The 20,020-nt window shown below is 50.1% G+C and overlaps 1 protein-coding gene across 1 annotated transcript in view; it reads left to right on the forward strand.

Moving 5' to 3' along the window:
* Positions 1-2,733: 2,733 nt before the first annotated feature.
* LOC124022360 (probable JmjC domain-containing histone demethylation protein 2C) overlaps positions 2,734-20,020 on the forward strand; it is a 113,552-nt gene continuing 96,265 nt past the window's right edge. The window contains 5 exon segments of the mRNA XM_046337286.1: positions 2,734-2,746; positions 2,902-3,087; positions 14,096-14,463; positions 16,602-16,614; positions 16,676-16,830. Coding sequence (XP_046193242.1) covers positions 2,734-2,746; positions 2,902-3,087; positions 14,096-14,463; positions 16,602-16,614; positions 16,676-16,830 — 735 coding nt within the window.

The raw sequence follows: 20,020 nt of genomic DNA on the forward strand, positions 1-20,020 counted from the left end.
AGCTACAGCAGTGTGTTCTGTAAAGCTACAGCAGTGTGTTCTGTAAAGCTACAGCAGTGTGTTCTGTAAAGCTACAGCAGTGTGTTCTGTAAAGCTACAGCAGTGTGTTCTGTAAAGCTACAGCAGTGTGTTCTGTAAAGCTACAGCAGTGTGTTCTGTAAAGCTACAGCAGTGTGTTCTGTAAAGCTACAGCAGTGTGTTCTGTAAAGCTACAGCAGTGTGTTCTGTAAAGCTACAGCAGTGTGTTCTGTAAAGCTACAGCAGTGTGTTCTGTAAAGCTACAGCAGTGTGTTCTGTAAAGCTACAGCAGTGTGTTCTGTAAAGCTACAGCAGTGTGTTCTGTAAAGCTACAGCAGTGTGTTCTGTAAAGCTACAGCAGTGTGTTCTGTAAAGCTACAGCAGTGTGTTCTGTAAAGCTACAGCAGTGTGTTCTGTAAAGCTACAGCAGTGTGTTCTGTAAAGCTACAGCAGTGTGTTCTGTAAAGATACAGCAGTGTGTTCTGTAAAGCTACAGCAGTGTGTTCTGTAAAGCTACAGCAGTGTGTTCTGTAAAGCTACAGCAGTGTGTTCTGTAAAGATACAGCAGTGTGTTCTGTAAAGCTACAGCAGTGTGTTCTGTAAAGCTACAGCAGTGTGTTCTGTAAAGATACAGCAGTGTGTTCTGTAAAGATACAGCAGTGTGTTCTGTAAAGCTACAGCAGTGTGTTCTGTAAAGCTACAGCAGTGTGTTCTGTAAAGCTACAGCAGTGTGTTCTGTAAAGCTACAGCAGTGTGTTCTGTAAAGCTACAGCAGTGTGTTCTGTAAAGCTACAGCAGTGTGTTCTGTAAAGCTACAGCAGTGTGTTCTGTAAAGATACAGCAGTGTGTTCTGTAAAGCTACAGCAGTGTGTTCTGTAAAGCTACAGCAGTGTGTTCTGTAAAGCTACAGCAGTGTGTTCTGTAAAGCTACAGCAGTGTGTTCTGTAAAGCTACAGCAGTGTGTTCTGTAAAGCTACAGCAGTGTGTTCTGTAAAGCTACAGCAGTGTGTTCTGTAAAGCTACAGCAGTGTGTTCTGTAAAGCTACAGCAGTGTGTTCTGTAAAGCTACAGCAGTGTGTTCTGTAAAGCTACAGCAGTGTGTTCTGTAAAGCTACAGCAGCGTGTTCTGTAAAGCTACAGCAGCGTGTTCTGTAAAGCTACAGCAGTGTGTTCTGTAAAGCTACAGCAGTGTGTTCTGTAAAGCTACAGCAGTGTGTTCTGTAAAGCTACAGCAGTGTGTTCTGTAAAGCTACAGCAGTGTGTTCTGTAAAGCTACAGCAGTGTGTTCTGTAAAGCTACAGCAGTGTGTTCTGTAAAGCTACAGCAGTGTGTTCTGTAAAGCTACAGCAGTGTGTTCTGTAAAGCTACAGCAGTGTGTTCTGTAAAGCTACAGCAGTGTGTTCTGTAAAGCTACAGCAGTGTGTTCTGTAAAGCTACAGCAGTGTGTTCTGTAAAGCTACAGCAGTGTGTTCTGTAAAGCTACAGCAGCGTGTTCTCTAAAGCTACAGCAGTGTGTTCTGTAAAGCTACAGCAGTGTGTTCTGTAAAGATACAGCAGTGTGTTCTGTAAAGCTACAGCAGTGTGTTCTGTAAAGATACAGCAGTGTGTTCTGTAAAGCTACAGCAGTGTGTTCTCTAAAGCTACAGCAGTGTGTTCTGTAAAGCTACAGCAGTGTGTTCTGTAAAGATACAGCAGTGTGTTCTGTAAAGCTACAGCAGTGTGTTCTGTAAAGATACAGCAGTGTGTTCTGTAAAGCTACAGCAGTGTGTTCTGTAAAGCTACAGCAGTGTGTTCTGTAAAGATACAGCAGTGTGTTCTGTAAAGCTACAGCAGTGTGTTCTGTAAAGCTACAGCAGTGTGTTCTGTAAAGCTACAGCAGTGTGTTCTGTAAAGCTACAGCAGTGTGTTCTGTAAAGCTACAGCAGTGTGTTCTGTAAAGCTACAGCAGTGTGTTCTGTAAAGCTACAGCAGTGTGTTCTCTAAAGCTACAGCAGTGTGTTCTGTAAAGCTACAGCAGTGTGTTCTGTAAAGCTACAGCAGTGTGTTCTGTAAAGCTACAGCAGTGTGTTCTGTAAAGCTACAGCAGTGTGTTCTGTAAAGCTACAGCAGTGTGTTCTGTAAAGCTACAGCAGTGTGTTCTGTAAAGCTACAGCAGTGTGTTCTGTAAAGCTACAGCAGTGTGTTCTGTAAAGCTACAGCAGTGTGTTCTGTAAAGCTACAGCAGTGTGTTCTGTGGACTGGACATGTTCTGTTTTGGGTTCTTGTCATTTTCAGAGAGAATCACCCCAGGGGAGAGGTAAACAGCTTCATTTCCATACAGGTCATGGAACTGTCGTCTTTGTGTTCTGGTGTACCGTGTTTAGTAAAATAACCTCTACCTTTTACGAGTTCTGACTCTAGCCAGGGCAAAGATATTGTGTGTTATAGCTTGTTTCCAACATTAGGGCTGAAGTTGAATCTGCTTTGTGTTTTGTTTTCTTGGCCCGACACTAACGAGTATCACAGTACTGGTGTTGTCTAGCCTGGCTATTGTGATTGGTTGGTTTGCCTCCCTGGTGTTGTCCTGCCACTACTAGCCTGGCTATTGTGATTGGTTGGTTTGCCTCCCGTTGTGAATGGTTCGGCCTGTTGTTTTGGGAGGTCGTGGTTGTTAGAGCCTAGAACGGAGTCTGTCTGGATGTTGTCTGTTAGCTTCCTATCCAACACACAGTCATTATGATGTGTCTAAGTATGGACTGAGCTCCTCCTGTCTAACCTACCTCCTGCACTACGTACCAGTACACTACGTACCACTACACTACGTACCACTACACTACGTACCACTACACTACGTACCAGTACACTACGTACCAGTACACTACGTACCAGTACACTACGTACCAGTACGCTACACTACGTGCCAGTACGCTACACTACGTGCCAGTACGCTACGCTACGTGCCAGTACGCTACGCTACGTGCCAGTACGCTACGCTACGTGCCAGTACGCTACGCTACGTGCCAGTACGCTACGCTACGCTACGTGCCGTACGCTACGCCACGTGCCAGTACGCCACGCCACGCCAGTACAGTACACTACACTACGTTACACTACACTACGTACCAGTACACTACGTACCAGTACACTACACTACGTACCAGTACACTACACTACGTACCACTACACTACGTACCAGTAAAACTACACTACGTACCGGTAATACTACACTACTTACCGGTAATACTACACTACTTACCGGTAATACTACACTACTTACCGGTAATACTACACTACTTACCGGTAATACTACACTACTTACCGGTAATACTACACTACGTACCAGTAAAACTACACTGTACCAGTACACTACATACCAGTACGCCACACTACGTACCAGTACGCCACACTACGTACCAGTACGCCACACTACGTACCAGTACGCCACACTACGTACCTGTACGCTACACTACGTACCAGTAAAACTACACTACGTACCAGTAACAGTAAAACTACACTACGTACCAGTAAAACTACACTACGTACCAGTACACTACACTACGTACCAGTACACTACACTACGTACCAGTACGCTACACTCTGTACCAGTACGCTACACTACGTACCAGTACACTACGTACCAGTACACTACACTACGTACCAGTACACCAGTACACTACGTACCAGTACACTACGTACCAGTACACTATACTACGTACCAGTAAAACTACACTGCGTACCAGTAGAACTACACTCTGTACCAGTACACTACGTACCAGTAAAACTACACTACGTACCAGTAAAACTACACTACGTACCAGTAAAACTACACTACGTACCAGTAAAACTACGTACCAGTACACTACGTACCAGTACACTACGTACCAGTACACTACACTACATACCAGTACACTACACTACGTACCAGTAACATGTAGAGGACTGGAATATAGAGCTGCTCACTGACAGCTTGGCTGGTCATGTAGAGGACTGGAATATAGAGCTGCTCACTGACAGCTTGGCTATTAATGTAGAGGACTGGATTATATAGCTGCTCACTGACAGTTTGGCTGGTCATGTAGAGGACTGGAATATAGAGCTGCTCACTGACAGCTTGGCTAGTCATGTAGAGGACTGGAATATAGAGCTGCTCACTGACAGCTTGGCTGGTCATGTAGAGGACTGGAATATAGAGCTGCTCACTGACAGCTTGGCTGGTCATGTAGAGGATTGGAATATAGAGCTGCTCACTGACCGCTTGGCTGGTCATGTAGAGGACTGGAATATAGAGCTGCTCATTGACCGCTTGGCTGGTCATAGAGGTCATGTAGAGGACTGGAATATAGAGCTGCTCACTGACCGCTTGGCTGGTCATGTAGAGGACTGGAATATAGAGCTGCTCACTGACAGCTTGGCTGGTCATGTAGAGGATTGGAATATAGAGCTGCTCACTGACCGCTTGGCTGGTCATGTAGAGGACTGGAATATAGAGCTGCTCACTGACCGCTTGGCTGGTCATGTAGAGGACTGGAATATAGAGCTGCTCACTGACCGCTTGGCTGGTCATGTAGAGGACTGGAATATAGAGCTGCACACTGACCGCTTGGCTATCCATCTATGTCTGTGTGCTGTAGGGAGAGACTGGTTGTGTGTGTCTGTGTTCTTTAGGGAGAGACTGATTGTGTGCTGTAGGGAGAGACTGGCTGTGTGTGTCTGTGTTCTGTAGGAAGAGACTGATTGTGTGTGTCTGTGTTCTGTAGGGAGAGACTGATTGTGTGTGTCTGTGTGCTGTAGGGAGAGACTGATTGTGTGTGTCTGTGTGCTGTAGGGAGAGACTGATTGTGTGTGTCTGTGTGCTGTAGGGAGAGACTGATTGTGTGTGTCTGTGTGCTGTAGGGAGAGACTGATTGTGTGTGTCTGTGTTCTGTAGGGAGAGACTGGCTGTGTGTGTCTGTGTTCTGTAGGGAGAGACTGATTGTGTGTCTGTGTGCTGTAGGGAGAGACTGATTGTGTGTGTCTGTGTCCTGTAGGGAGAGACTGATTGTGTGTGTCTGTGTGCTGTAGGGAGAGACTGATTGTGTGTGTCTGTGTGCTGTAGGGAGAGACTGATTGTGTGTGTCTGTGTGCTGTAGGGAGAGACTGATTGTGTGTGTCTGTGTGCTGTAGGGAGAGACTGATTGTGTGTGTCTGTGTGCTGTAGGGAGAGACTGATTGTGTGTGTCTGTGTTCTGTAGGGAGAGACTGATTGTGTGTGTCTGTGTGCTGTAGGGAGAGACTGATTGTGTGTGTCTGTGTGCTGTAGGGAGAGACTGATTGTGTGTGTCTGTGTTCTGTAGGGAGAGACTGGCTGTGTGTGTCTGTGTTCTGTAGGGAGAGACTGATTGTGTGTCTGTGTGCTGTAGGGAGAGACTGATTGTGTGTGTCTGTGTCCTGTAGGGAGAGACTGATTGTGTGTGTCTGTGTGCTGTAGGGAGAGACTGATTGTGTGTGTCTGTGTGCTGTAGGAGAGACTGATTTGTGTGTCTGTGTGCTGTAGGGAGGACTGATTGTGTGTGTCTGTGTGCTGTAGGGAGAGACTGATTGTGTGTGTCTGTGTTCTGTAGGGAGAGACTGATTGTGTGTGTCTGTGTGCTGTAGGGAGAGACTGATTGTGTGTGTCTGTGTGCTGTAGGGAGAGACTGATTTGTGTGTCTGTGTTCTGTAGGGAGAGACTGGCTGTGTGTGTCTGTGTGCTGTAGGGAGAGACTGATTGTGTGTGTCTGTGTGCTGTAGGGAGAGACTGATTGTGTGTGTCTGTGTGCTGTAGGGAGAGACTGATTGTGTGTGTCTGTGTTCTGTAGGGAGAGACTGGCTGTGTGTGTCTGTGTGCTGTAGGGAGAGACTGATTGTGTGTGTCTGTGTGCTGTAGGGAGAGACTGATTGTGTGTGTCTGTGTGCTGTAGGGAGAGACTGATTGTGTGTGTCTGTGTTCCACTGTGACCTTCCACTGTGACCCCCGGCTGTCGGAACCTTTCACAGGATGATGAAGCCTGCTGCCACACACACACACACACACACACACACACACACACACACACACACACACAGGGAACACACACACACACACACACACACACACACACACACACACACACACACACACACACACACACACACACACACTACTTAGCTCTGCATGAGCTGCAGCCCACTCCTTTGCATTCCAGTGCACTCAGCCTTATCAAATATTTACTGTTGAGTTAGGGCTGCTACCCACTCTGCAAGGTAACGGACTGGGAAGGGGAAGGCTGATGTTTAGGGCTGCTACCCGCTCTGCAAGGTAACGGACAGGGAAGGGGAAGGCTGATGTTTAGGGCTGCTACCCACTCTGCAAGGTAATGGACAGGGAAGGCTGATGTTTAGGGCTGCTACCCGCTCTGCAAGGTAACGGACAGGGAAGGGGAAGGCTGATGTTTAGGGCTGCTACCCGCTCTGCAAGGTAACGGACAGGGAAGGCTGATGTTTAGGGCTGCTGCCCGCTCTGCAAGGTAACGGACAGGGAAGGCTGATGTTTAGGGCTGCTGCCCGCTCTGCAAGGTAACGGACAGGGAAGGCTGATGTTTAGGGCTGCTACCCACTCTGCAAGGTAACGGACAGGGAAGGCTGATGTTTAGGGCTGCTGCCCGCTCTGCAAGGTAACGGACAGGGAAGGGGAAGGCTGATGTTTAGGGCTGCTGCCCGCTCTGCAAGGTAACGGACAGGGAAGGCTGATGTTTAGGGCTGCTACCCACTCTGCAAGGTAACGGACAGGGAAGGCTGATGTTTAGGGCTTCTACCCACTCTGCAAGGTAACGGACAGGGAAGGCTGATGTTTAGGGCTGCTACCCACTCTGCAAGGTAACGGACAGGGAAGGCTGATGTTTAGGGCTGCTGCCCGCTCTGCAAGGTAATGGACAGGGAAGGGGAAGGCTGATGTTTAGGGCTGCTGCCCGCTCTGCAAGGTAACGGACAGGGAAGGCTGATGTTTAGGGCTGCTACCCACTCTGCAAGGTAACGGACAGGGAAGGGGAAGGCTGATGTTTAGGGCTGCTACCCGCTCTGCAAGGTAACGGACAGGGAAGGGGAAGGCTGATGTTTAGGGCTGCTACCCGCTCTGCAAGGTAACGGACAGGGAAGGCTGATGTTTAGGGCTGCTACCCGCTCTGCAAGGTAACGGACAGGGAAGGCTGATGTTTAGGGCTGCTACCCGCTCTGCAAGGTAACGGACAGGGAAGGCTGATGTTTAGGGCTGCTACCCGCTCTGCAAGGTAACGGACAGGGAAGGCTGATGTTTAGGGCTGCTACCCGCTCTGCAAGGTAACGGACAGGGGAAGGCTGATGTTTAGGGCTGCTACCCGCTCTGCAAGGTAACGGACAGGGAAGGCTGATGTTTAGGGCTGCTACCCGCTCTGCAAGGTAACGGACAGGGAAGGCTGATGTTTAGGGCTGCTGCCCGCTCTGCAAGGTAACGGACAGGGAAGGCTGATGTTTAGGGCTGCTACCCGCTCTGCAAGGTAACGGACAGGGAAGGCTGATGTTTAGGGCTGCTACCCGCTCTGCAAGGTAACGGACAGGGAAGGGGAAGGCTGATGTTTGGGGCTGCTACCCGCTCTGCAAGGTAACGGACAGGGAAGGGGAAGGCTGATGTTTGGGGCTGCTACCCGCTCTGCAAGGTAACGGACAGGGAAGGGGAAGGCTGATGTTTAGGGCTGCTGCCCGCTCTGCAAGGTAACGGACAGGGAAGGGGAAGGCTGATGTTTAGGGCTGCTACCCACTCTGCAAGGTAACGGACAGGGAAGGCTGATGTTTAGGGCTGCTACCCACTCTGCAAGGTAATGGACAGGGAAGGGGAAGGCTGATGTTTAGGGCTGCTACCCACTCTGCAAGGTAACGGACAGGGAAGGCTGATGTTTAGGGCTGCTACCCACTCTGCAAGGTAACGGACAGGGAAGGCTGATGTTTAGGGCTTCTACCCACTCTGCAAGGTAACGGACAGGGAAGGCTGATGTTTAGGGCTGCTACCCACTCTGCAAGGTAACGGACAGGGAAGGGGAAGGCTGATGTTTAGGGCTGCTACCCACTCTGCAAGGTAACGGACAGGGAAGGCTGATGTTTAGGGCTGCTACCCACTCTGCAAGGTAACGGACAGGGAAGGGGAAGGCTGATGTTTAGGGCTGCTACCCACTCTGCAAGGTAACGGACAGGGAAGGCTGATGTTTAGGGCTGCTACCCGCTCTGCAAGGTAACGGACAGGGAAGGCTGATGTTTAGGGCTGCTACCCACTCTGCAAGGTAACGGACAGGGAAGGCTGATGTTTAGGGCTGCTACCCACTCTGCAAGGTAACGGACAGGGAAGGCTGATGTTTAGGGCTTCTACCCACTCTGCAAGGTAACGGACAGGGAAGGCTGATGTTTAGGGCTGCTACCCACTCTGCAAGGTAACGGACAGGGAAGGGGAAGGCTGATGTTTAGGGCTGCTACCCACTCTGCAAGGTAACGGACAGGGAAGGCTGATGTTTAGGGCTGCTACCCACTCTGCAAGGTAACGGACAGGGAAGGCTGATGTTTAGGGCTGCTGCCCGCTCTGCAAGGTAATGGACAGGGAAGGGGAAGGCTGATGTTTAGGGCTGCTGCCCGCTCTGCAAGGTAATGGACAGGGAAGGGGAAGGCTGATGTTTAGGGCTGCTATCCACTCTGCAAGGTAACAGACAGGGAAGGCTGATGTTTAGGGCTGCTGCCCGCTCTGCAAGGTAACGGACAGGGAAGGCTGATGTTTAGGGCTGCTGCCCGCTCTGCAAGGTAACGGACAGGGAAGGGGAAGGCCGATGTTTAGAGTGTTGACACAGAGGGATCCCTGCCTGTCAGGTAATAACATGGCTATATATAGGAAGTACCTGGTAATAACATGGATATATACAGGGAGTAGTAATAACATGGCTATATACAGGGAGTACCTGGTAATAACATGGTTATATACAGGGAGTAGTAATAACATGGCTATATACAGGAAGTACCTGGTAATAACATGGCTATATACAGGAAGTACCAGGTAATAACATGGCTATATACAGGAAGTACCAGTTAATAACATGGCTATATACAGGGAGTAGTAATAACATGGCTATATACAGGAAGTACCTGGTAATAACATGGATATATACAGGAAGTACCAGGTAATAAAATGGATAAATACAGGAAGTACCTGGTAATAACATGGCTATATTAGTAGTCTGTGTGGCTGGGTGGCTGGAGTCTGTGTGGCTGGGTGGCTGGAGTCTGTGGGTGGATGGCTGTAGTCTGTGTGGGTGGGTGGCTGTAGCCTGTAGCCTGTGTGGGTGGGTGGCTGTAGTCTGTGTGGGTGGGTGGCTGGAGTCTGTGTGGGTGGCTGGAGTCTGTGTGGGTGGGTGGCTGTAGTCTGTGTGAGTAGGTGGCTGTAGTCTGTGTGGGTGGGTGGCTGTAGTCTGTGTGGGTGGGTGGCTGTAGTCTGTGTGGGTGGGTGGGTGGCTGCTGTAGTCTGTGTGGGTGGGTGGCTGTAGTCTGTGTGGGTGGGTGGCTGTAGTCTGTGTGGGTGGGTGGCTGTAGTCTGTGTGGGTGGGTGGCTGTAGTCTGTGTGGGTGGGTGGCTGGAGTCTGTGTGGGTGGGTGGCTGTAGCCTGTGGGTGGCTGTAGTCTGTGTGGGTGGGTGGCTGTAGTCTGTGTGGGTGGCTGTAGCCTGTGTGGGTGGGTGGCTGTAGCCTGTGTGGGTGGGTGGCTGGAGTCTGTGTGGGTGGGTGGCTGTAGTCTGTCTGGGTGGGTGGCTGTAGTCTGTCTGGGTGGGTGGCTGTAGTCTGTCGGGTGGGTGGCTGTAGTCTGTCTGGGTGGGTGGCTGTAGTCTGTGTGGGTGGGTGGCTGTAGTCTGTGTGGGTGGGTGGCTGTAGTCTGTGTGGGTGGGTGGCTGTAGCCTGTGGGTGGCTGTAGTCTGTGTGGGTGGGTGGCTGTCTGTCTGGGTGGGTGGCTGTAGTCTGGCTGTGGGTGGTCTGTGTGGGTGGGTGGCTGTAGTCTGTGTGGGTGGGTGGCTGTAGTCTGCGGGGGTGGGTGGCTGTAGTCTGTGGGTGGGTGGCTGGAGTCTGTGTGGGTGGGTGGCTGAGTCTGTGTGGGTGGCTGTAGTCTGTCTGGGTGGGTGGCTGTAGTCTGTCTGGGTGGGTGGCTGTAGTCTGTCTGGGTCGGTGGCTGTAGTCTGTGTGGGTGGGTGGCTGTAGTCTGTGTGGGTGGGTGGCTGTAGTCTGTGTGGGTGGGTGGCTGTAGCCTGTGGGTGGCTGTAGTCTGTGTGGGTGGCTGGCTGTAGTCTGTGTGGGTGGGCGGCTGTAGTCTGTGGGTGGGTGGCTGTAGTCTGTGTGGGTGGGTGGCTGTAGTTTGTGTGGGTGGGTGGCTGTAGTCTGTGTGGGTGGGTGGCTGGTGTCTGTGTGGGTGGGTGGCTGGAGTCTGTGTGGGTGGGTGGCTGCTGTAGTCTGTGGGTGGGTGGCTGTAGTCTGTGTGGGTGGGTGGCTGTAGTCTGTGTGGGTGGGTGGCTGTAGCCTGTGGGTGGCTGTAGTCTGTGTGGGTGGGTGGCTGTAGCCTGTGTGGGTGGGTGGCTGTAGTCTGTGTACGTGTGCCACTGTGTGTCTTATTACAGGATGGGGAGAAACGGTCATTTGACGGTCAACGTCTAATTTCCTTTCATTTGAAACATGTTTGCTCTGGTCTGAATCGAACAATACAGCCTTTATGAGAAAGGCATGTTTGGGAGAGAGACTGCAGATTGAGGAACCAGTGGGAACTGACACATGCTGTATCCCATTTTACCAAGAGGGATCAGTGCTCGTTAGTAGTATATGCTTTGACAGAGTTTGCATTTACAGTGGCCATTTTGTTGTGTTGTATTCAAAAGTTACTCAAGACTGTGAGAGATTAGTGTTATTTCTGTCTCACAGAAGTGTTCTCATCATATTAGCCAGGCCTGGTGAGCCATCCGAGGTTGAACAGTGTTTATACTGTATCTGTGGTCATTACTGGGCTGTTTCTCTGTTGTATCACTGTGGGAAACCAGGTTATATTACTGGGGGAAACCAGGTTATATTACTGGGGGAAACCAGGTTATATTACTGGGGGAAACCAGGTTATATTACTGTAGGAAACCAGGTTATATTACTGTAGGAAACCAGGTTATATTACTGGGGAAACCAGGTTATATTACTGTAGGAAACCAGGTTATATTACTGTGGGAAACCAGGTTATATTACTGTGGGAAATCAGGTTATATTACTGGGGGAAACCAGGTTATATTACTGTGGGAAACCAGGTTATATTACTGTAGGAAACCAGGTTATATTACTGTAGGAAACCAGGTTATATTACTGGGGGAAACCAGGTTATATTACTGGGGAAACCAGGTTATATTACTGGGGGAAACCAGGTTATATTACTGGGGGAAACCAGGTTATATTACTGGGGAAACCAGGGGGAAACCAGGTTATATTACTGTGGGAAACCAGGTTATATTACTGTAGGAAACCAGGGAAACCAGGTTATATTACTGGGGAAACCAGGTTATATTACTGTAGGAAACCAGGTTATATTACTGTAGGAAACCAGGTTATATTACTGTAGGAAACCAGGTTATATTACTGTAGGAAACCAGGTTATATTACTGGGGGAAACCAGGTTATATTACTGGGGGAAACCAGGTTATATTACTGGGGAAACCAGGTTATATTACTGGGGAAACCAGGTTATATTACTGGGGAAACCAGGTTATATTACTGGGGGAAACCAGGTTATATTACTGGGGGAAACCAGGTTATACTGGGCTGTTTCTCTGTTATATTACTGTGGGAAACCAGGTTATATTACTGTAGGAAACCAGGTTATATTACTGGGGGAAACCAGGTTATATTACTGGGGGAAACCAGGTTATATTACTGGGAAACCAGGTTATATTACTGGGGGAAACCAGGTTATACTGGGCTACTGGGGAAACTCTGTTATATTACTGTGGGAAACCAGGTTATATTACTGTAGGAAACCAGGTTATATTACTGTGGGAAACCAGGTTATATTACTGGGGAAACCAGGTTATATTACTGTGGGAAACCAGGTTATATTACTGTGGGAAACCAGGTTTTATTACTGGGGAAACCAGGTTATATTACTGTGGGAAACCAGGTTATATTACTGTGGGAAACCAGGTTATATTACTGTGGGAAACCAGGTTATATTACTGTGGGAAACCAGGTTATATTACTGGGGAAACCAGGTTATATTACTGGGGAAACCAGGTTATACTGGGTTGTTTCTCTGTTATATTACTGTGGGAAACCAGGTTATATTACTGTGGGAAACCAGGTTATATTACTGTGGGAAACCAGGTTATATTACTGTGGGAAACCAGGTTATATTACTGTGGGAAACCAGGTTATATTACTGTGGGAAACCAGGTTATATTACTGTGGGAAACCAGGTTATATTACTGTGGGAAACCAGGTTATATTACTGGGGAAACCAGGTTATATTACTGTGGGAAACCAGGTTATATTACTGTGGGAAACCAGGTTATATTACTGTGGGAAACCAGGTTATATTACTGTAGGAAACCAGGTTATACTGGGTTGTTTCTCTGTTATATTACTGTGGGAAACCAGGTTATATTACTGTGGGAAACCAGGTTATATTACTGTAGGAAACCAGGTTATATTACTGTGGGAAACCAGGTTATATTACTGTGGGAAACCAGGTTATATTACTGTGGGAAACCAGGTTATATTACTGTGGGAAACCAGGTTATATTACTGTGGGAAACCAGGTTATATTACTGTACTAGGGAAACCAGGTTATATTACTGTGGGAAACCAGGTTATATTACTGTGGGAAACCAGGTTATATTACTGTGGGAAACCAGGTTATATTACTGTGGGAAACCAGGTTATATTACTGTGGGAAACCAGGTTATATTACTGTGGGAAACCAGGTTATATTACTGTGGGAAACCAGGTTATATTACTGTGGGAAACCAGGTTATATTACTGGGGAAACCAGGTTATATTACTGTGGGAAACCAGGTTTATACTGGGGGTTTCTCTGTTATATTACTGTGGGAAACCAGGTTATATTACTGTGGGAAACCAGGTTATATTACTGTGGGAAACCAGGTTATATTACTGTGGGAAACCAGGTTATATTACTGTGGGAAACCAGGTTATATTACTGTGGGAAACCAGGTTATATTACTGTGGGAAACCAGGTTATATTACTGTGGGAAACCAGGTTATATTACTGTGGGAAACCAGGTTATATTACTGTGGGAAACCAGGTTATATTACTGTAGGAAACCAGGTTATATTACTGTGGGAAACCAGGTTATATTACTGTGGGATGGGAAACCAGGTTATATTACTGTGGGAAACCAGGTTATATTACTGTGGGAAACCAGGTTATATACTGGGTTGTTTCCAGGTTATATTACTGTGAGAAACCAGGTTATATTACTGTGGGAAACCAGGTTATATTACTGTGGGAAACCAGGTTATATTACTGGGGAAACCAGGTTATATTACTGTGGGAAACCAGGTTATATTACTGTGGGAAACCAGGTTATACAGGTTATATTACTGTGTTATATTACTGGGGAAACCAGGTTATATTACTGGGAAACCAGGTTATATTACTGGGGAAACCAGGTTATATTACTGGGGAAACCAGGTTATATTATATTACTGTAGGAAACCAGGTTATATTACTGGGGAAACCAGGTTATATTACCTGTATGGGGGGAAACCAGTTATATTACTGTTATATTACTGGGGAAACCAGGTTATATTACTGTTATATTACTGTGGGAAACCAGGTTATATTACTGTAGGAAATCAGGTTATATTACTGTAGGAAACCAGGTTATACTGGGTTGTTTCTCTGTTATATTACTGGGGGAAACCAGGTTATATTACTGGGGAAACCAGGTTATATTACTGTAGGAAACCAGGTTATATTACTGGGGGAAACCAGGTTATCCCCAAGACTAAAGGCTGGTAAATGTTATCTGGATGTGGATCTTGAGTGTGGTGTGTCCCCAGAGTGTGTGGGCGGCGTGTCCCCAGAGTGTGTGGGCGGCGTGTCCCCAGAGTGTGTGGGCGGCGTGTCCCCAGAGTGTGTGGGGCGTGTCCCCAGAGTGTGGGCGGCGTGTCCCCAGAGTGTGGGCGGCGTGTCCCCAGAGTGTGGGTGGGGCGTGTCCCCAGAGTGTGGGCGGCGTGTCCCCAGAGTGTGGGCGGCGTGTCCCCAGAGTGTGGGCGGCGTGTCCCCAGAGTGTGGGCGGCGTGTCCCCAGAGTGTGGGCGGCGTGTCCCCAGAGTGTGGGCGGCGTGTGGGCGGCGTGTCCCCAGAGTGTGTGGGGTCCCCAGAGTGTGTGGGGCGTGTCCCCAGAGTGTGTGGGGCGTGTCCCCAGAGTGTGTGGGGCGTGTCCCAGAGTGGTTATCTGCATAGTGGAGTCTTTTGTTTAGACATGTAGCTAGCTAACTAGCTAAACAATGAAACATAATCCCAACTCATAACGTTACTACCCTACATGAATCTGCAGGTAGCTAACCAACCAGGTTCAATGGTAGCTAGCTAACATTAGACTATAACTAGCAATGCAAATGGCTCTGAGATACAAATAATATTACTGCACAGATCATACATGTAGTGTTAGCTAGCTAACAGTACACTTTAACTTGAAATGAAAATTACTTTCTAACACAATGGTCAGGTTTTCTGCCACTGTACTGTCTGTCTCTCGAGCTGTCTCTGTCTCGAGCTGTCTCTGTCTCGAGCTGTCTCTGTCTCGAGCTGTCTCTGTCTCGAGCTGTCTCTGTCTCGAGCTGTCTCTGTCTCGAGCTGTCTCTGTCTCGAGCTGTCTCTGTCTCAATCTGTCTCTGTCTCGAGCTGTCTCTGTCTCGAGCTGTCTCTGTCTCGAGCTGTCTCTGTCTCGAGCTGTCTCTGTCTCGAGCTGTCTCTGTCTCGAGCTGTCTCTCTGGCTGTCTCGCTCTCTCTCTGGCTGTCTCGCTCTCTCTCGCTCTCTTTCTGGCTGTCTCTCTTTCTGGCTGTCTCTCTTTCTGGCTGTCTCTCTTTCTGGCTGTCTCGCTCTCGCTCTCTCTGTCTCTCTCTCTCTCTCTCTCGCTCTCGCTCTCGCTCTCGCTCTCGCTCTCTGTCTCTCTCTCTCTCGCTCTCGCTGTCTCTGTCGCTCTGTGTCTGGCTCTCTCTGTCTGTGTGAGTTTCTATATTTATCTGCCCTAGGACAGTCAGATGGAGCTCCTGCCTGCAGTTCAGTGTACCACAGGGTTGGTTGGACAGAAGCTGTAGCCTCGTTTCAACTCCTCCGATTAGGCACTGTTGACACACAACCCTGGCTGTCTAACAAATGGCACCCTATTCCCTATGTAGTGCACTACATGCCACCCTATTCCCTGTGTAGTACAAGTGCACTACATGGCACCCTATTCCCTGTGTAGTGCACTACATGGCACCCTACTCCCTGTGTAGTGCACTACATGGCACCCTATTCCCATGGCACCCAGTCACCTACCAGACCGTGTTTACTCACTTAGTGACGGTCTGATGATACAAAAACTCTGTAATCTGGCCTGCCCTGTGCCCTGCCCTGTGCCCTGCCCTGTGCCCTGCTCTGTGCCCTGCTCTGTGCCCTGCTCTGTGCCCTGCCCTACTCAGACTCACACCCAGGCCACGTGATGGTCTGTTCCCGTACCCTGCTCTGACAGAATCCTCCCTACTCAGACTCACACCCAGGCCACGTGATGGTCTGTTCCTGTACCCTGCTCTGACAGAATCCTCCCTACTCAGACTCACACCCAGGCCACGTGATGGTCTGTTCCCCTACCCTGCTCTGACAGAATCCTCCCTACTCAGACTCACACCCAGGCCACGTGATGGTCTGTTCCCCTACCCTGCTCTGACAGAATCCTCCCTACTCAGACTCACACCCAGGCCACGTGATGGTCTGTTCCCGTACCCTGCTCTGACAGAATCCTCCCTACTCAGACTCACACCCAGGCCACGTGATGGTCTGTTCCCCTACCCTGCTCTGACAGAATCCTCCCTACTCAGACTCACACCCAGGCCACGTGATGGTCTGTTCCTGTACTGTAGCAGTTGGAATGCATCTGAGTGGCTGTGTGACTGTGTGTTGCTGCAGCAGTGAGACTGAGGGAAGATGAGAGAGTTGAGCCCTGCAGGGAGGCTGATAGACAGTGACATCAGAGATGGGTGATCAGCCGGGGGGGAAGAGGAGGAGGAGGAAGAGGCACATCAGAGTGACAGGCTGCCTTTGAACTGTCTGATAGCAGCAGCTCTCTGCAGCAGTGTTCCTCTCTTTAGTTGTCTGTCTGTTTCTGTCTGACTTCATCATCATCATCATAATCATTATTATCATCTTCATTATCAACATCATTATTATCATCATCATTATCAACATATTATTATTTAGTATTATCATTATTAAAATCATCATCATTATCATTATTATTATTATTCCTCCCTCCAAACAGTTGTTAATTGTGACTAAATGTTTTAAATCCTAATGTTTCAGACGTTCAGTGCTGGTGAGATTCTGCCTGTTTTCCCTCCACCCTCTAGGAAACAGGTGGGAATGATGTGTAACAGAAGACACGTTGAAGGCTCTAACGGTGTTTCTGTTGTTTCAGACATTCAGACCTCTGGTGGGGAAGGCTACTCTGGGATCCATCACGGCTGTAGAGTTCTTCTCTGACAGACAACTGGACTTCCTGTCTGACCACGGAGCATACCAGCCCTACCAGGTCAGTGGACACACATGATTACATATCTGTTGTCACTGGCTCGTCGGTGACACGGTCAAATGAAGGTTCATTTCCTGCTCCGCCAATCTGATATTATGGAGGAATTCTCCCAGGAGTCTCTGGAGAGAGATCTGTCTGTTTAGTTGGAGGAATTCTCCCAGGAGTCTCTGGAGAAAGACCTGTCTGTTTAGTTGCTCTTCTTTGACAGTGAAGATCAACTGTTGAATATCAGTGGGTCGGCTGTATCAGCTCAGTGGGTCGGCTGTATCAGCTCAGTGGGTCGGCTGTATCAGTTCAGCGGGTCGACTGTATCAGTTCAGCGGGTCGGCTGTATCAGTTCAGTGGGTCGGCTGTATCAGCTCAGTGGGTCGGCTGTATCAGTTCAGTGGGTCGGCTGTATCAGTTCAGTGGGTCGGCTGTATCAGTTCAGTGGGTCGGCTGTATCAGTTCAGTGGGTCGGCTGTATCAGTGGGTCGGCTGTATCAGTGGGTCGGCTGTATCAGCTCAGTGGGTCGGCTGTATCAGCTCAGTGGGTCGGCTGTATCAGTTCAGTGGGTCGGCTGTATCAGTGGGTCGGCTGTATCAGTTCAGTGGGTCGGCTGTATCAGCTCAGTGGGTCGGCTGTATCAGTTCAGTGGGTCGGCTGTATCAGTTCAGTGGGTCGGCTGTATCAGTTCAGTGGGTCGGCTGTATCAGTGGGTCGGCTGTATCAGTGGGTCGGCTGTATCAGCTCAGTGGGTCGGCTGTATCAGCTCAGTGGGTCGGCTGTATCAGTTCAGTGGGTCGGCTGTATCAGTGGGTCGGCTGTATCAGTTCAGTGGGTCGGCTGTATCAGCTCAGTGGGTCGGCTGTATCAGTTCAGTGGGTCGGCTGTATCAGTTCAGCGGGTCGGCTGTATCAGTTCAGCGGGTCGGCTGTATCAGTTCAGCGGGTCGGCTGTATCAGTGGGTCGGCTGTATCAGTGGGTCGGCTGTATCAGTGGGTCGGCTGTATCAGTGGGTCGGCTGTATCAGTGGGTCGGCTGTATCAGTTCAGTGGGTCGGCTGTATCAGTTCAGTGGGTCGGCTGTATCAGTTCAGTGGGTCGGCTGTATCAGTTCAGCGGGTCGGCTGTATCAGTTCAGCGGGTCGGCTGTATCAGTTCAGCGGGTCGGCTGTATCAGTTCAGCGGGTCGGCTGTATCAGTTCAGCGGGTCGGCTGTATCAGTTCAGCGGGTCGGCTGTATCAGTGGGTCGGCTGTATCAGCTCAGTGTTGTCGGCTGTATCAGTTCAGTGGGTCGGCTGTATCAGTTCAGTGGGTCGGCTGTATCAGCTCAGTGGGTCGGCTGTATCAGCTCAGTGTTGTCGGCTGTATCAGTTCAGTGGGTCGGCTGTATCAGTTCAGTGGGTCGGCTGTATCAGCTCAGTGGGTCGGCTGTATCAGCTCAGTGGGTCGGCTGTATCAGCTCAGTGGGTCGGCTGTATCAGCTCAGTGGGTCGGCTGTATCAGCTCAGTGGGTCGGCTGTATCAGCTCAGTGGGTCGGCTGTATCAGCTCAGTGGGTCGGCTGTATCAGCTCAGTGGGTCGGCTGTATCAGCTCAGCGGGTCGGCTGTATCAGTGGGTCGGCTGTATCAGCTCAGTGGGTAGGCTGTATCAGTGGAGGTTGTTGTGAGGAGATGGGAGGTTGTTGTGAGGAGATGGGAGGTTGTTGTGAGGAGATGGGAGGTTGTTGTGAGGAGATGGGGGTTGTCGTGAGGAGATGGGGGGTTGTCGTGAGGAGATGGGGGGGTTGTCGTGAGGAGATGGGGGTTGTTGTGAGGAGATGGGGGGGTTGTGTGAGGAGATGGGGGTTGTCGTGAGGAGATGGGGGGGTTGTGAGGAGATGGGGGTTGTTGTGAGGAGATGGGGGTTGTTGTGAGGAGATGGGGGGTTGTTGTGAGGAGATGGGGGGTTGTTGTGAGGAGATGGGGGGGGGTTGTTGTGAGGAGATGGGGGGTTGTTGTGAGGAGATGGGGGTTGTTGTGAGGAGATGGGGGGGGTTGTTGTGAGGAGATGGGGGGGTTGTTGTGAGGAGATGGGGGGGTTGTTGTGAGGGGGCTGTTGTGAGGATATGGGGGGGGTGAGGAGATGTTGTGAGGATATGGGGGGCTGTTGTGAGGATATGGGGGGTTGTTGTGAGGAGATGGGGGGTTGTTGTGAGGAGATGGGGGGGTTGTTGTGAGGAGATGGGGGCTGTTGTGAGGAGATGGGGGTTGTTGTGAGGAGATGGGGGGTTGTTGTGAGGAGATGGGGGGGTTGTTGTGAGGAGATGGGGGGTTGTTGTGAGGAGATGGGGGGTTGTTGTGAGGAGATGGGGGGGGGTTGTTGTGAGGAGATGGGGGGGGGGTTGTTGTGAGGAGGGGGGGGTTGTTTTGAGGAGATGGGGGGGGTTGTTTTGAGGAGATGGGGGGGGGTTGTGAGGAGATGGGGGTTGTTGTGAGGAGATGGGGGGTTGTTGTGAGGAGATGGGGGGTTGTTGTGAGGAGATGGGGGTTGTTGTGAGGAGATGGGGGGGTTGTTGTGAGGAGATGGGGGTTGTTGTGAGGAGATGGGGGGTTGTTGTGAGGAGATGGGGGGGTTGTTGTGAGGAGATGGGGGGGTTGTTGTGAGGAGATGGGGGGCTGTTGTGAGGAGATGGGGGGCTGTTGTGAGGAGATGGGGGGGTTGTTGTGAGGAGATGGGGGTTGTTGTGAGGAGATGGGGGGGTTGTTGTGAGGAGATGGGGGGGTTGTTGTGAGGAGATGGGGGGGTTGTTGTGAGGAGATGGGGGGGGTTGTTGTGAGGGGGCTGTTGTGAGGAGATGGGGGGCTGTTGTGAGGATATGGGGGCTGTTGTGAGGATATGGGGGTTGTTGTGAGGATATGGGGGGTTGTTGTGAGGAGATGGGGGTTGTTGTGAGGAGAGGGGGGGGTTGTTGTGAGGAGATGGGGGTTGTTGTGAGGAGATGGGGGGGGTTGTTGTGAGGAGATGGGGGGGGTTGTTGTGAGGAGATGGGGGGGTTGTTGTGAGGAGATGGGGGGGTTGTTGTGAGGAGATGGGGGGGTTGTTGTGAGGAGATGGGGGGGTTGTGAGGAGGGGGGGTTGTTGTGAGAGAGATGGGGGGGTTGTTGTGAGGAGATGGGGGGTTGTTGTGAGGAGATGGGGGTTGTTGTGAGGAGATGGGGGTTGTT

Source organism: Oncorhynchus gorbuscha, unplaced genomic scaffold (genome assembly GCF_021184085.1).
Source record: "Oncorhynchus gorbuscha isolate QuinsamMale2020 ecotype Even-year unplaced genomic scaffold, OgorEven_v1.0 Un_scaffold_1358, whole genome shotgun sequence".
NCBI lineage: Eukaryota > Metazoa > Chordata > Actinopteri > Salmoniformes > Salmonidae > Oncorhynchus > Oncorhynchus gorbuscha.